Source organism: Phyllobates terribilis, unplaced genomic scaffold (genome assembly GCF_046119375.1).
Source record: "Phyllobates terribilis strain yellow unplaced genomic scaffold, ASM4611937v1 Scaffold_12__6_contigs__length_324123572, whole genome shotgun sequence".
NCBI lineage: Eukaryota > Metazoa > Chordata > Amphibia > Anura > Dendrobatidae > Phyllobates > Phyllobates terribilis.
Window position 1 is genome coordinate 189,558,641 of NW_027362772.1, and position 17,982 is coordinate 189,576,622.

Sequence of the window (17,982 nt, forward strand, 5' to 3'; positions counted from 1 at the left end):
ACTTATGGAGGGAGTTGCAGCTCTGAGTTGCCAAGCGATAGCCTCAAAATCTTAATGATTTAGAGATGATCCGCAAAGAGGAGTGGACCAAAATTCCTCCTGACATGTGTGTGCCAACAAGGGTTTTGCCACCAAGTATTAAGTGTTGTTTGCCAGAGAAATCAAATACTTATTTCACACTGCAAAATGCAAATGTATCTAATTTATACAATGTGATTTTCTTGAATTTTTTTTTTTTTTTAATCTCTCAATGTTAAAATTAACCTACCCTTTAAAATTAGACTGTTCATGTCTTTGTTAGTGGGCAAACTTACAAAAACAGCAAGGGATCAAATAATTATTTCCTTCACTATAAAAAGTGATTTTACTGAAAACCTCTTCATATCCGGCAAAAAAAAAAAAAAAGCCCTCACTTACATGGCTGTCGCCAGAGAAGTAAAGAATGTACAGCTCTCCGAATCATCTATGGTGATGATGCAAAAAATGTTTGAAAAATAAAGGTTTTAGTGTGCAAGAGTATCAAAGCGTAAGAAACACGATGTCTTCTACTTTTTGATCACAGTGCAGAGCATAGAAATAAATACAAACCTTTCATGACCTCCTGTGTTTAACTTATTCTGCTATAGGAAAGTCTGGCAAAAAAATCAATCAAAAAATGTTATTTACCCCAAAATGGTACCAATAAATACAACTCCTCCTACATATAAGCCCTCACTTAAGCCCGTCATGTGTCAGTGGAAAAAGTGTAGGTTTCATGTTTGACTGAGTTTCGATGGGTGTATTTCACGGTTCACACAGTGACCACAATGCCCTGACTGACCCTGGGTCTCCCAATGCAAACTTATTGCATAATAGACACCTAGTAGGCCATAAGTTTGGGTTTTGTGACCCGCGGTCAGTTCAGTTATTGTGGTCCACATACAGATGGTGAAAAATGGCTGTTTGAAACATGTCATCTAAAAACCAAAATAGAAAAATCTGAACTTAAAAATACCCCTATTCATTTGAACTCCACAAGATGCCTTAAACCGCAGTTAGGCTGTGTTCACACGATGCGTATTTCATGCGTTTCCGCGGCGTTTTTGCAGTTGCGTAAACGCCGCGGAAACGCATGAAAAACGCATGGTAGAAGGGCAGCAATGTTCCCCAATGGAAATCCGCATGTGCTGTGCCCATGATGCGGATTTTTCCGCAGCGTTAACGCTGCGGTCAAAAATCCGCAGCATGTCAATTAATTTTGCGGAAACGCGGCGATTTCGCCGCCATTGACTTGCATTAGAACGCGCCAATTCCGCAAGACAGCATTTGTACTTGCGTAATTGGTGCGTTCTAATGTGCGGATGGTACCCGGGTGTGGAGGAGAGGAGAGTCTCATCCACACCCAGGTACCATTAAAAAAGAAGAATAAAATAAAAAATAAATGTATTCTTACCTTCTGTCGGCCCGCGCACCGCTCCTTCTTGGTTCCCGGCACTTGCAGTGAGTTGTAGGACCTGCGGTGACGTCAGAGTCATGTGACGGGTCACGTGACGCTGACGTCGGCAGGTCTTTCAATTCAAAGTTGCCGGCAGCCGGGAGAACGGAGTGAGCAGGACAGCGCGGGCCATCGGAGGTAAGTATATACACTCTCTCGGGTCACACTATATAAATCCATGCTGTTTGCATGGATTTATATAGTGTGACCTAGTTGTCAAGCACTTTCCAGGTGATGCTAACATCGCCTGGAAAGCGCTTGTCAATCTGCATGCGGAAACGCATGTGAATCTGCATGTGGATCCGCATGTATTCTGCAGGAAAAACGCATGCACAATCTGCATGCGTTTTTTCTGCCAGGGAGATGCAGAAATGATGCAGAAATTTTCTGCTTCATTTCTGCATCGTGTGCACATACCCTTAATATCCACCCAGAGGTCACACTAGATTTTTATTTATTTATTTATTTATTTTTTACCAGAAGGGTATGAATACTCCTTTAGTATTTTGAGGAGTATTTGCAATAGCCCAAGTTTGTAATAGAACTTGTAGGTATACTTTATAAGAACTGGCTATTCATACATGAAAAAACTAACATACCTTGTAACAATGAACGGAAGGTGATTCTACACCAACATTACAATTAATTAGAAAGCATCCCGTGGACTCCATTGTAAGAGCCGATATTCATGGTGATCAGGGTCTCTTGCAGTGACGGGTCAGTGCTGTATACAATAAATTATGGGAATGCTCCGCCGGCTTCTATACCACTGTATTAGTCACTGCTGTATTCTATCAAACATCTCCATATTATATTCCACCCCATGTTATGGAAAAAGTATTATCACTACAATATTCCAACATGCTCTGATCAGTGGGATCCTGACAGCCGACCCCACCTACCTTTTAGAATTAGGCGGTCACAGATCGAAAAAAATCGTAAGAGGACCTTTTTAAATCAAATTTTTCATGTTGAACTGAACACTTAATGTAATTGGCTGCAGAACAGAATACTACTTTTATTTTTTTTTTATTTTGCCTCTGTTGTGGAGAGATTAGCAAACATTTGGCACCTAATGAGTTAATTCCAAATGGGTGCTATTACATATTTTTCACAGGGGCTTGTACTTCTTCCTTTGTGGCATTGACCAATCATAAGTAGGCAGCAACATTGAAGTGCAGAAGGACTTGTGATTTCATCAGGGTCACAGGTCCTGCCAACTGGAAGGTGCAGCCTAAATAAGCACTGAAGATCTATTACACAGTAGAGAAATGTGACTATCCCAACTACTGCACACAGTAACCAAAGTGATACATTGGGGTCTTTGTCCCTACCTCATGCTGCTGTCAGATTACATGGCATAAACCTGCTGACATATTCCCTTTAGAAGTGATTGTTGTGTTTTTTCTGTCAGCGTTAAGGTGCAACTTGTGAATTCTTTGTCTCTTAATGGGTAGTTCATCTTGGCATTTTACCATGTTTGTGCCTGAGGCTCTGTCTCCCTCCAGCTCCTACCTCCCTTTTCAGGTAATTCTATAGGCAGCGACTGTAATCTGATTCCTCAGTGTGCTTATAACCTGTCTACTCTGAATTCAAGTTGAATAAGTGGAGAATAGGAGTCTGGTAAGTTGGGAAAGGGGCATTTTTTTCTCTTGTATATTTATCTTCTCTTGTTTGATTTATGAAAAATAACTTTATAGAGTAAATTTTGTTTATCTTGTATAATTCTAAAATGTAACATTGCTTATCATAATATATATGTATATATATATATATATTTTTTTTTTCTTTCCTGACAAACCAAGAGCGGGACAAAGAGAACCGCCATCGGAAGCGTAGTCATAGCCGCTCTAGAAGTCGAGACCGAAAACGGCGCAGTCGTAGCAGGGATAGACGAGCTAGAGAACAGCGCAGTGGATCAAGAGACAGACGGAGACGCAGGTTGTTATATATTTAAAGAATGCATATATTAATCATGCTTTCCTAGTCATGCCTTTTTTATCCATATTGAAACTTGAGTAGGACCCATGTTTCCCTTGTTTGCTTATACTGCTGTATGAAATCGTTATATTCAACTTGTATGTTTACGGCATATACCGTATTTTGCGTATTATATGACGCACCGGGCCATAAGACACACCCCAAATTTTGGAGAGGAAAAAGGGATTTTTTTATATATATCTATATATCTATCTCTGTGGTGCATCTTTTAGTCCCATTTTACGGTAGCTTACCGGGGAGGGACGGTGGAGCAGGGTCACAAAAGGTAGGGTTGTTTCTTCAGGAGGCTGACTGCGGCAGGAGGTGGACAAAGCTATGGACCCTGGGCTGGGAGGAGGGGGGCGTCAGGGGCTCCTAATATGCAGGTGCTGACCAGAATACTCCTTCCTGTTGTTAAAGGGAATCTGTCACCCCCTGGGAGATTTAAGACCTCTAATATGGGCATACAGGTTATAGTTTTATAAAATCTGTTTTCACATGCTTGGCGTCAAGAAATCCTCGCCTATCTGCTTTTTTTAGCATGTTGTCGTCCTCCCCGTCACAGGGCCCTGTGATGTGCACTGGTCTAACTAATTTTCCCGAGCATGCGCAATGCGACGCTCACATCAGAACGCTTTGTTTCCTCCCGGCCCTGTTTATCTTTGCACTGTTTCGCAGTGTTGTGGTGCGCCTCAAATCTCCCAGGGGGTGACAGATTCCCTTTAATCCTGTGGTGGGCAATTTCCCCATAGAATTGCATTAATGCTCAAAATTGTCTGGTAAAAAAAACACCTATAATCCGAACATAATTGTATCAAAGTTTTGTTAAAACCAAATACCAGGGAGTATCAAAAACAAATGAGCTTTATTTCTAACATGACATTACCATAATAATAATCTTTTCTTTTATATAGCACCAACATATTCCGCAGCGCTTTAAATACATTATCATAGCTGTCCCCAATTGGGGCTCACAATCTACATTCTGTATCAGTAGGTCTTTGGAGTGTGGGAGGAAACCCATGCAAACACAGGGAGAGCATACAAACTCATTGCAGATGTTGTCCTTGGTGTGATTTGAACCCAGGACCCCAGCGCTGCAAAGCAACAGTGCTAACCACTGAGCCACCATGCTTACCCAAAAAATTATAAACACCGCGTCAAAACGCATGTAAACAACCACCTAATTTGCTTAACAGATGCAGAAAATCTGCAACATGAAAAGCTCATCCTGGGATGTAGTCTTAGGCTATGGGCCCATGATGCAAAAATGAAGCAGAAAATTTCTGCAGCATTTCTGCATCTCCCTGGCAGAAAAAACTCTTGCAGATTGTGCATGCTTTTTTCCTGCAGAATACATGCGGATTGACATGCGTATCCACATGCGTTAACGCATGTGTTTCCGCATGCGGACTGACAAGCACTTTCCAGGCGATAGCATCACTTGGAAAGTGCTAGACAACTAGGTCACACTATATAAATCCATGCAAACGGCATGGATTTATATAGTGTGACCGTAAAAATAAAAAATTATAGCTATACTTACCCCCGATCCCCCGCCGCGTGTGCTGTCGCGCTCGTCCTGGCTTCTTCCGGGTTGCCGGCACATCGCGAGACAGCCTGCGGTCACATGACCGCGACGTCATCTCAGGTCCTGGAAGATAAGCGCTGCAGGGGCCGCCGGACAGGTGAATATAAACTTTATTTTTTACTTTATTCTTTTTTTTACAGGTACAATGGTACCCAGGTCTGGATGAGAGTCTCCTCTCCTCCAGAACTGGGTACCATCCGCACATTGAAACCGCATATTATCCGCTTGTACAAATGTACAGACACGGATTCTATGCGTCTCAATGCAAGTCAATGACGGTGCTTCCGCAAAATTAATGAACATGCTGCGGATTTATGAGCGCTGCAGAAACGCTGCGGAAAAATCCGCAACATGTGCATTGACATTGCGGAATGCCATTGGGGACCATGGGGTGCGGATTACCATGCGTTTTTGATGCGTTTCCGCTGTGGAAATTCCGCAGCGGAAACGCATGAAAAGCGCATCGTGTGCACGCAGCCTTAGGCTATGTGCCCACGTTGCAGAAATGCTCCGAATTTTTCCTTAGCGTTTCTGCATCTCCCTGGCAGAAAAAAAACGCATGGATTTTACATGCGTTTTTCCTGCCAGGGACAAGCGGGTGTGAAGCATTTCTGCATGCGGGTTGACAACCGCTTTCCAAGCAATTTTAGCATCACTTGGAAAGTGCTTGACAACTTGGTCACAAATATAAATCCATGCAACCTTCATGGATTTATATAGTGTGACCGTAAAAGAATGGCAAAAAATAAATATTATACTTGCCCTCTGATGGCCCCCGGTGTCCTTATCCGATCCGTCCGGTGTCTCATGGTGGCCTCATTATCATTAGTGAGAGGTTCCATCCAGGGTTTTTTCTAAATCCGTTTTGGTGAATTTACATGGAAACCCCGACATTGGCGCTCAGCACAGTTATATACAAGTGCATCTCACAAAATTAGAATATCATCAAAAAGTTAATTTATTTCAGTTCTTCAATACAAAAAGTGAAATTCAGTATAGTCATTACAAAGATAGTGATCTATTTCAAGTGTTTATTTCTGTTAATGTTGATGATTATGGCTTACAGCCAATGAAAACACAAGTCATTATCTCAGTAAATTAGAATAATTAACAACACCTGCAAAGGCTTCTTAAGTGTTTAATAAGGTCCCTTAAGGCCCCGTCACACATAACGAGATTGCTAGCGAGATCGTTAGTGCGTCACTGTTTTGGGATCGCTGGACAGTCGTTTCGTGATCGCTGGGGAGCTGTCAAACATGCAGAGCTTACCAACGATTTCTGCCGCCCCAGCGATCTAACTAACGATCTCGGCGGTCGTTGGGATGCTTTCACACAGCAGCTATTTCAACTATCCACACCTTGATAGGGACTGTACTGTGTCACAAAGGCGTGCATAAAATCACTTTTCCGCGCCCCCTCATCTCCGATTGGTGGACGCTACTGCGTTCTGATTGGGCGGCCTTGGTTTAACATCGCTACTGCGTCTCCGGTCAGACGGGAACACTGGTGTGTGCATTGTTCCTGTACAGCTGTATGGATGTCCATATATATATAATGGACTGCTTACTGCGGTGACTACTGCCATTCACCGAGCTCCACTTCCCCATTGGCTAGGTCCACAGAGTCCACAAAGCCAGGCGGACAGTACGTAATTGCATCACGTCGACGAAGAAAGTTGTGAAGCGTGCAACAGGCCAAAACAGAGTCTATTGATTTAAACTTCATGTTAATTGGCGTGTGAAAAACTCTGAAGTGGTTGGCCAGGACAGCGTGTCAGAAAACTTGCTGTGTGGGTGTGTGTGCATGAGACCCCTAAAATATCTGCCCATGCAAAAGCATATATATACAGATAGAAGCCAATCCCTCCCTCTCTGAAGAGCAATGATAGCAGATAATTGGTAGATGTCCTATAGATAAATTAAAAATGGAAACTCATTTGAGACCCCAAACAATACCTACCTCGCTAAAGATGTCTGAGTTCTTCAAAGTGGAGTCACAGCCGGAGAACGCTGGTGGGATCCGAAAAACAAGGACGCAGTAGCGACCACTAATCGGGAACGAGGGGCGCGGAAAAGTCCAATTTATGCACGCCTACGTGTCTCAGTTCTGAATCGCTAATGAGGTCGTTGCTAAGGTGTCAAATACCCTGATGCACACTGCCCAGCGGGAGCGCAACGACCCAGGAATGGTCCAGGAAGCTTTGTAACGATCAGCGATCTCACAGCAGGGGCCTGATCGTTGCTACCTGTCAGACATAACGAGATCACTAGCGAGATCGCTATTGCGTCACGAAAACCGTGACGCATCAACGATCTCGCTAGCGATCTTATGTGTGACGGGGCCTTAATTCTGTTTCAGTAGGCTCCACAATCATGGGGAAGACTGCTGACTTGACAGATGTCCAGAAGGCAGTCATTGGCACACTCCACAAGGAGGGTAAGCCACAAAATGTCATTGCTAAAGAAGCTGGCTGTTTACAGAGTGCTCTATCCAAGCATATTAATGGAAAGTTTAGTGGTAGGAAAAAGTGTGGTAGAAAAAGGTGCACAAGCAACCGGTATAACCGCTGCCTTGAAAGGATTAAGAAAAAGCCATTCAAAAATTTGGGGGAGATTTACAAGGAGTGGACTGCTACTGGAGTCATTGCTTCAAGAGCCACCACACACAGACGTGTCCAGTCCATGGGCTACAAGTGTCGCATTCCTTGTGCCAAGCCACTCATGACCAATAGACAACGCCAGAAGCATCTTACCTAGGCCAAGGAGAAAAAGACCTGGACTGTTGCTCAGTGGTCCAAGGTGTTGTTTTCAGATGGAAGTACATTTTTCATTTCATTTGGAAATCAAGGTCCCAGAGTCTGGAGGAAGAGTGGAGAGGCACACAATCCCAGCTCCTTGAGGTTTAGTGTGAAGTTTCCACAATCAGTGATGGTTTGGGGAGCCATGTCACCTGCTGGTGTAGGTCCACTGTGTTTTATTAAGACCAAAGTCTACCAGGAAATTTTAGAGCACTTCATGCTACTCTCTGCTGACAAGCTTTTTGGAGATGGAATTTTCATTCTCTAGCAGGACTTGTCACCTGTCCACACTGCCAAAAGTACCAATACCTGGTTTAAAAACAACAGTATCACTGTGCTTGATTGGCCAGCAAACTCGCCTGACCTTAAGCCCATAGAGAATCTATGGGGTATTGTCAAGAGAAAGATGAGACACCAGACCCAACAATGCAGACAAGCTGAAGGCTGCTTTCAAAACAACCTGGGCTTCCATAACACCTCAGCAGTGCCACAGGCTGATCGCCGCATTGATGCAAAAGAAGCCCTGAGCAATTATTGAGTACATTTACTTAACATACATTTCAGTAGGCCAACATTTCGGATTTTAAAAACATTTTTCAAGCGGTTATAAGTATTTTAATTTACTGAGTGACTTTTTGTGTTTTCATTGGCTGTAAGCTATAATCAACAGTAAGGCTGAGTGCCCACAGTGCAGATTTAATGCGTAACTCATTAAAATCGCTTGGTAAGAGGTCTGGGATGTATCCCAATGATAAACAGCATGTGCAATGCACATCACAACCGATTTGGGCGCAATTTCGCAGTGAAATCGCGCCCATTGACTTGCATTCAGCCGCATAATATCCGCATGTATACATGCGAATATTATGTGGTTCAATGCGCGGATGGTACCCGGGTCTGGAGAAGAGGAGACTTTCCTCAAACCCGGGTGCCATGGTACCTGCAAGTTAAAAAAAAAAAAAAAAAGGTATAAAGTAAAAAATATTCATGGTCTCCTCACTGGTGTACCCCGGTCTCCTCCCAGCCGCATCCTTTATCCTTGGCGTCCTGCGGTGACGTCATTTAGTCAGCTCATGGTCACGCGACGTCAGCGGTTAGGTGATGGTCGCGTGACCATCAGCTGACTAAATGACGTCACCGCAGGTCCTTCCAGTACACCGCGGAATGCCGAGGAGCGAGGATGCTGCCGGGAGGAGACCAATGGCCCCCGGAGAGGTGAATATAATGTTTATTTCTTTTTTGCTTTTTAATTCTTTTTTTTTTTTTTTTTTTTTTTTGGTCACACAATATAATTCCAGTTGCATGAATTTATATTGTGTGACCAACTTGTCAAGCTCTTTTCCAAGTGATCCTCAAAATTGCTTGGAAAAACGGCTGAAAAAAGCGCATGCATAAACACATGTAAAATCCGCATGCGTTTTTCTGCCAAGGAGATGCCGAAATGCTCATGGTATGTGACCACGATGCAGATTTGAAGCAGAAATTTCCTAACAGAAATAAACACTTGAAATAGATCACTCTGTTTGTAATGACTATATATGAAAAGTTACACTTTTTGTATTGAAGTACTGAAATAAATTTAACTTTTTGATATTCTAATTTAGTGAGAAGCACTTGTGTTATATGCAGGATAACTGCTATACCTTATGATCTGTAAGTGCTGCAGACACAAGATAGTTTGATCATGCGGAGTGAATGATCAAACTATCTTGCTATTGTCTGGTTACCTGGATGTTGTCATGATGACATTGGGTCACCATGGTAATGATTGGGACCCTGCATAGCCGCATCTTCAATTCGTTTGTCCCTCTGCTCACTTGATATATGCTGTAATCGCAGCATTTAAGGGGTTAAAGTGCCAGGAGCGGTGCTGGCATCTCTCCTGGCACTGAGCCCCGAGTGTCAGCTGTCACTCGACGGCGATCGTGCACGCACAGCCTCTATGCGGGTGCAATCGCTGAGACTTAATACGTACCTGGTTCGTAAGGCCCAAGGCACAGGGACTTATTGCGTATCATGTCAGAAAAAGGTTAAGAGCAGTGTGACTATGGAACTCTCTGCCACATGGTGGTGTAATGGTTGATTCACTACTAAAATTCAAGAGGAGTTTGGCTTTTCTTAAAAATATATTACAGGTCATGGGCACTACCTTCTGTGATCGGGCGTTGATCAAGGGAACTAGTCTGATTGCCTTATGTGGCGTCAGGAAGGTATTTTTCCCTTTTTAATATAGAGCTATATTGGCTTTTGCCCCATGGGGTTTTTGCCTTTCTCTGAATCAACATGTTAAGTTATATGTTCATCTCATATAGACTTGTGTACCTACAACCTTAAAATTTATGAAGCTATAGTATTGCTATACTCTCCCTAACCTGGGCTATTATGTTTAGTTTGTCAGGGATTCCAACACACAGGCGAGACGACACCGGGGAGATCACGCAATATCTCGCCGTTGCCGTCACGCTGTCCGTCTTTTGTCCGGAGTCGCGAGCACGAGATCCAGACTACTCGCTACGTGGATATCGGCAAGCGACCAGTGAGCGTATGGGGTCACACCTCAGGGATTCCAATGCCTGGAATCTGTGTTTAACGCCCTCCGTACGGTCACTATCAGCTTCACGATAGCCCAATTATTATTAATTGTAACGGGTCTGGGAGGCGGAACCTCTGAGCTACTATACAAGGGGGCGGTCCTTGTAAGGGAGCGGGTGGCGACCAGGGAAGACGGGCAGGAAGTCACAGCAAGTGACCGGAGCAGTCTCTGGATGAACGGGCAGATGGTCACGGCAAGTGACCGGGGCAGTCTCTGGATGAGCGGGCAGATGGGCACGGCAAGTGACCGGGGCAGTCTCTAGGTAAAGGGTTGGTACGACCTGTGGCGGCTGATGGTAGACGTGAGCTCCCAGGTGAGCAGGCGAGAGTCTCTGGATAAACGGGTGGTCACAGCATGTGACGGCGGAGCCTCCAGGAAGACCAACAGACAGGCGGCAGATGAGCGCTCCCAGGTGAGCGGGCAGAAGTCTCTGGACAGGCGGGTGGTCACAGCACGTGACGGCAGAGCCTCCAGGTAGGCTAGCAGACAGGCAGCAGATGAGCGCTCCCAGGTGAGCGGGCAGGAGTCACTGGACAGGCAGGTGGTCACAGCACGTGACGGCGGAGCCTCCAGGTAGGCTAGCAGGCAGGTAGCAGATGTGCGCTCCCAGGTGAGCGGGCAAGCTGGTCCATAGACAGACTGACAGGAGTTGGAAGGCAGACCGTCGGACCTCAGGCAAGCAGGCAGGTAGCTGATGTGCGCTCCCAGGTGAGCGGGCAAGCTGGTCCATAGACAGACTGACAGGAGTAGTAAGGCAGACCGTCGGACCTCAGGCTAGCAGGCAGGTAGCAGAGTATCAGGCAGGAACAAGACAGCAAGCTGGCAGGAAACTGGCAGGTATCTGGCAGGTAACTGGCAACGGGACCTGAGGGCTGAAGCAGAGTAGTGAACAGTGCAACAACATTGCTCGGGCACCTCCATTTTGGAGGAGGTGCCTTATATATGGTGAAGTCCTCCGGCCATTGGCCGGGGACTCCTTAGGACGGCGCGCGCGCGCGCCCTAAGCACAGTGGCCGGGAAGGAGCGCGCGCTGCCAGCAGAGCGGGAGGAGGACGCCGGGCACGGAGCAGAGAGGTGAGGGGAACAGCGTCCCTGCCTAGCAGAGGGCAGGGACGCCGGCGCTACATTAATATTCGCTGCCACCACCACCGGCCGAGTTTGAAATCTAATACAGACCTGGCCGGACGTCTGCGTTTTGGTAGCGTATATGGCATCGGGGAAGGGACCGATTACAGAGCAAAAGAAACAGAACTATTACATTTTATATTTAATCCAAAAGGGAGGCAGTGTTTAAGAATAATATATACAAGGATGTTACAAAGGAGACATTAAAATACATAAGCAGTTACACAAATAAAAAAGGTGAAACTTACACTGTAAAGTTTGCTACGACGACTCAGTATAGGTAGATGGGAGACACTCCGAACAGGGTCCTCCGCTATGATAGACATATACTCCCGGACAGAGAACACTGCTTCAGCCTCAACAAACTATCTTATGCTGAAGGGAGAGACCCCCCCTGTGATGACATCAGAGGGGCTGGGCTCCACCCTTCCGATATGTATTAAAAACATGTTTTTCGGGATAACTCATCGTGCGTTGATCCCAGAAGCCCAACAGTGATATCATATTTTCCCTTATGATTTTACCTTCCGTTAGAGACTACACATCACATAGCTGCAGTCTGCTATTCTAGTGTTTTTGCGCTACAGCTCCCTGATTTTGCTTACAGCCCTAGAAAACTACATATACATTCCTGGGCTGATTTGGTCACTAAGCATATGGGTCCCATTGCTGTCGGATGTATGGTACTCACAATATTTCATATCTGAGTCAGCGTGTCTGCAAATTTCCCTTTGAGGCTCAGGAAGCAGCCTCACGGTTACACGCAAATTAGTGCAAGCCTGCTTTTTAATTACCTCCTGCGTCTTTCAGAGACAAGATGCTTGTTTCCTAGCAAAGGTATAACACTCCTTGGCTGGCATTGTTTGCGTAAGGTATTTCTCAGGCGAGTGTTAATTGGGGCTTTTGTGCTGAGCAGAAGGGGAATCAGGGAGGGGGTGAACATCTATGTCAGGCAGATATAGAAGAACATTTTCCTGATATTAATATTTCCCTGACACTGTTTATTACAACATAATGAACACAAACTAAAATAACAATGGGGAATTGCATTTTTTTTCATTTAAATAATCTTTATTGAAGGTTTTTTACAATATAGGGGGGGGGGGGGGGACGACAAAACTTCCAATCTTTATAAAGTGATAAAAATGTAATATATATAGATACATACGGGTTGAGTAAATACACTTTAAAGAACTGAGCAAAATATTACTTAAGATTAATTGACAAAGAAATTAAATTTGAATCACAAATACATGAATGTGGATGAGGAAGTGGAAAAAAAAGAGAGGAAGGAAAAGGAGGGGCCTTAAAACCAAAGGCGTGGGTAAAATATTAAAGGAAAAAGGGGGAGGGAAGATGCTGGGAAAACTGGAAAGAAAAACTAAAGGGGTTAAAGTCTTCTGAGAATATTTTTCCATGGATTTATCTTGAATGACTAGCTCCACTTTGGATGGGAAATACAAGTTCCATAATGACCATTTAGAATGGTATTTTGAAATAGAATTGTTTTTGAGTGCAAATGCAAGCTCAAATGTGTTATGTTTAGAGACCTTTTCCGAAATGTTATTTATAGAGGGTATGTCCTCTGCTTTCCATTTGGCAGCAATAAGTAGTCTGACGACTGCAAAAATATGTAGAGTAATATGCTTAATTGCATTTTTTTCACACGTTCATCACACTTGGTTCATTTTTCAACTGAAATATAGGAAAACAATTCCTACACCTGCCATCTGATTGTTACAATGTGTACACTTCTCCACTAATTTATATAGTGTACTTCCATATATATTAGCCTCATTTTCAAACCCTTTTCCCTTGTATAACCTCAAAAAACCTTTTTTAATTTCTCCCGCGCTGTATGGTAATCGGGTCTGATGGGCATGGGCACTTATGTTTTTCGGCTTTGCCTGCAGTTTGGCAAATCATACTGCGCAGGCGCAAGATTTTTCATGGCGATGAGGATGACTCAGGAGGCGGCATCCACATTAAGGACGGTGAGCAGCAGCTGGACTGAGGGGTGGGGAAGCCCGAAGCCACGCCTATCGGACCCGACTGACCCGATTATCGTACAGTGCAGGAGAAATTAAAAAAGGTTTTTCTGGGCTATACAGGAGGAGTGAAGGGGTTATATGAGGATTTGGGAAAGCAGCGCAGATGCTGAAAGGGTAAGTGCACACGCATTGTGTTTTGCTGCGGATTTGCTGTAGATTTTTATGTAAATTTTCAGCTGCGTCTGGCAGTACCAGCAAAGTGTATGAAAAAACAGAATTCACTGTTCCCACATGTTGCTTTTTTGTTTGCTGCGTATTTTCAGTGATTAGAAAAACGCTGAAAGAAACGCACGTTTTTTCTGCACGTTTTCTGCACCAAAACTGCTGATAGCTTTTTTTTTTCTGGCAGGATATTAGCTGCTTCAAAAAACGCGCGTATTTGCTGCGTATTTTTATCAATACGCCTTCCACGACAGCATTGGAGGATGTTGTCCACGCCCTATTGGGGGACAGGAACACAGAGTTTAAAAGCCCATCCCCAGTGTTTTCCTGTTCCCCTTGGGGCATGGAGAGATCCTGCAGTGCTGTCGGGCCGGCAGGGCAGCGCTGTATTTTTTGTACCTGTGTTGCCGGGCAGTGGTCGGTCGGGGTGCTTCCTCCTCCCTACTTGCTGCTCCCTCTTGGGAACCACCCTGGCTTACTGCGCCCCACAGAGGGTAAAGCAAGCCAGTGGATTGTTATGCCGGAGACCGCTCCTGCTCTCCGGCATCTCCTCTTTCCTGGCTCCTGGGGAGCGCGGGCGTTGCCGTGTGCGCACCGGAAATGGCGTCGCTGTGGGCCCGGCCGCTCCGGCCTGAGCCTTCCACGCTGACATGTGTGGTGGGGCGCTCGTGAGCAGACGGGCTCTTTGGGCGTGCGCCGGGTGACGTCATTGCGGGTCCCAACGCTCCAGGGGGCGCTCCACGTGGGGCGCTGAATGGTCAAGGCCCATACCAACCTTGATTGGCCCTTTAAGTGACCGGAAAGGGGAGGGGACTGAGGTCCCTTGCTGGGAGGCACGGTTGTATTTAAAACCCGCCTGAAGACATCTAAAGGTAATGCTTTTCCCACCATATTTCCACTATGGAAGGGGATAGGTCCAGTTCCCCTGCATCTGCAGAGCATGCCCTCGGCTACAGTGAGTAGTACATGGGTGGTCACTATGGGGTTTTCTCGGCCTCCTTTTTTTTTAGGTGTCTCTAGATCTCCCCTCCTTGTTACATGGGTTCCCTTCTCTTCCCCTTTCTTAGGAAGACAAGGCCTCCGCCGCTAAGAATGATGAAGACCAGCCCCTTAGATGTGGCATCTGTACAAAAAAGCTGTCCTCATCCTATTAGAAGAAGTTGTCAGCCCTGTACGGATAAAATAATTAGAGAAGAAAACCCATCACTGATCGAGGAGCTCAGATCACTCGTCAAACAGGAGGTCCAGGTTGTTAGACAGGCGGTCGGTCCAATCTTTCTTTGCTGCCCTACCTGTCTATTCCTCCTCCAGGCCCTCTCCCCCTAAGAAGAGGAAGATCCAAGAAGTAGACTCAGATGTGGTCTCTTTGGACGCTAGTAGCTCAGCCTCTGATGATTTTGAGGAATTGGCATCCGTAGAGCCCGCCAAAACAGTAGAAACCGGTAGATGATATTTTTCCTCGGACAGCTTAGAGGAACTACTGGACGCAGTTAGAGGCACTATGGGGCTGGAAGAAGTGGAGGCTCCCTGTTCTGTTCAGGACGAGATGTTTAGGGGTCTCAAAATCAAAAAGCAGACTGGTTTTCCATTCCATGAGGTAATTGGGGATCTCATCCGACAGGAATGGGAATCCCCGGAAAATAGTCTCACCACTCCTTCGGAATTAAAACATAGGTTCCCATTTAGAGGGTGAAGGATTTGAGTGGGAAGTCCCTAAGGTGGACATCCAGGTGGCTAGGGTAGTGAGAAAAACCTCACTTCCCTTTGAGGACTCGTCCCAATTAAAGGACCCTTTGGACCGCAAAATGGAAAGCGTCCTTAAAAAATCATGAGAAACCTCCTCTGCCTCTCTCAAAGTCAATATTTCCTCTATTTGTGTGGCCAGATCCCTCTTCAAATGGCTGACCCAACTGGAGGAACATCTGTCTCAGGGCACGTCCAGGGCAGACCTGCTTGACTCCATCCCTCTCCTTCAAAAAGCCACAGGTTTCTTAGCGGACGCCTTGGCTGAGTCAGTCCGGATCGCGGCCAAGGCAGCTGTCCTGTCCAATACTGCTCGCCGTGCACTATGGCTCAAAACATGGAGTGGGGACTTCACCTCTAAAGTCAAGCTCTGTTCCATTCCAAGGAATATATGTATTTGGCCCAGCCCTGGATGAAATCCTGGAAAAGGCCTCGGACAGGAAGAAAACCCTTCCCGAACAGAAACAGGCTAAGAAACGTTCCTTTCGGGCTTCCCAAAGTCACCCCTCACAGTATAGAGGAAAGGGAAAATCTGGGCACTGGAGCTATCCTAAAGGCGGCAAGAGCCGCAACATCCTTGTACCCCAGCAACAACACCAACAGCGGGACAGGCAATGACTTGGTCTGTGTAGGGGGGGTGTCTCGAGTTTCTCTCCCCAGTGGCGGGCAATATCTTCCTGCTGGTGGATCCTCGATACCATCGAGGAGGGTCTTCTATTGGAATTTGAGAGTCGCCCCCCTCAGATCCTGAGGGTCACGTCCCTTCCTTCTCGGGGGGGGGGGGGGGGGGGGGGCTCAGGAACTCCTATCGGTTGCCCTAACAAAACATTCTGAATTTGGGAGTGGTGTCTCTGGTCCCCCCTTGCCGGGAGGGGACTCGTCGCTACTCAAAAATATTCCTAATTCTGAAACCATCAGGGACCCCACGCATCATAATCAACCTGAAGTCCCTAAACCATCACATCAAGTATAGACGCTTCAAGATGGAGTCTATAGAATCACTATTCCCCTAATAGGGAAAGACTTCGTCATGGCTTCCATAGATTTAAAAGATGCGTACTACCATGTACCGATTCATCCGTCCCACAGGAAGTTCCTGCAGTTTGCAGTCCTTAGGGACAATATAACAGTTCACTACCAATACAACGTACTGCCCTTCGGCATCTCCTCAGCACCCCTGGTGTTTACGAAGATTATGGCAGAAGTCATTGCACTCCTCCCGAAACAGGGCGTCTGCATAATCCCATACTTGGACGACATGTTGATTGTCGCTCCTTCAGTAGCAACTCTCAATCTTCACATCTCTATAACCTGAAGAACCCTTCGGTCATTAGGTTGGGTTCCAAACCTAAAATAATTGGAACTCATCCCTTTCATCAAAGAGGAAGTTTCTTGGTGTATTACTGGACTCCAACAAACAGATGTCCTTTCTACCATTGGAGCATCAGACAGCTCTCAGATCCAAAATCTCAGATTTCAGACACCAAGAGAATCCAGCGTTGAGTGACAATGTCTGTATTTGGGTCTATAACAGCCTGTATCCAGTCAGTGTTGTGGGCCCAGGCCCACTCAAGGCCTCTCCAGGATCATATCATAAGATCCTGGAACAGACAAAGGGACTCACTAAACAAACGGTTCAGGACCCCCGGTCGGAAAAAAAGCTTCCCTTTCTTGGTGGCTAAGCTCCCGAAATCTTCAGAGGGAGATTTCTTGGACCCAGGACGCTCTAATTACAGTGACTACCGACGCCAGTTTACGAGGCTGGGGAGCTATGGTGGCCCAGATTCCCTTCCAAGGCAGATGGAGTCCCGAGATCAGTGCCAAATCTTCCAACTTCAGGGAGCTAATGGTAGAAAAAACGCTCAGAGCAGCAGTCAACCTAATCCAAGGTTCTCGCATCAAGATTCTCTCGGACAACGTGACTACAGTTGCCTTCCTTCGTCATCAAGGAGGTATCAAGGTACACAGCCTAAAACAGATTGCAGGCTGAATATTTTTCTGGGCAGAACAACATCTATCACTTTCAGCAATCCTCCTGAAAGGTTCAAACAATGTTCCAGCAGACTTTTTAAGCAGGAAAGACATCCAGCCAGGAGAATGGAGCCTGAATCCTCAAATATTCCAGTCACTGGTGGCAAAATGAGGTCTCCCCGAGGTAGATCTCTTTGCCATTCGGTCAAACGCAAAACTTCCCCTCTTCTTTTCATTGGACAGACGAGACAATGCCATGAGTTTGGACGCACTAGCCCATCCCTGGCATTTCAAGCTGGTCTATGCGTTTCCTCCGATACCGCTGATAGCAAGAACCATCCAGAAAGGCAGGTTAGAGAGAGTGGCAACAATTCTGGTGGCCCAAAAGGCCTTGGTTCGGGGCCATCACAGAACTCTGCCTAGAGGGTCCAGTGATACTACCACAGGTCAACAACCTTCTCACTCAAGGGCCCCTGTTCCATCCCAATCCTCAGT

The 17,982-nt window shown here is 45.8% G+C and overlaps 1 protein-coding gene across 1 annotated transcript in view; it reads left to right on the forward strand.

Moving 5' to 3' along the window:
• U2AF2 (U2 small nuclear RNA auxiliary factor 2) overlaps window positions 1-17,982 on the forward strand; it is a 144,261-nt gene that overhangs the window by 27,065 nt on the left and 99,214 nt on the right. The window contains exon 2 of the mRNA XM_073656532.1: window positions 3,280-3,415. Coding sequence (XP_073512633.1) covers window positions 3,280-3,415 — 136 coding nt within the window. The remainder of the gene's footprint in view (window positions 1-3,279; window positions 3,416-17,982) is intronic.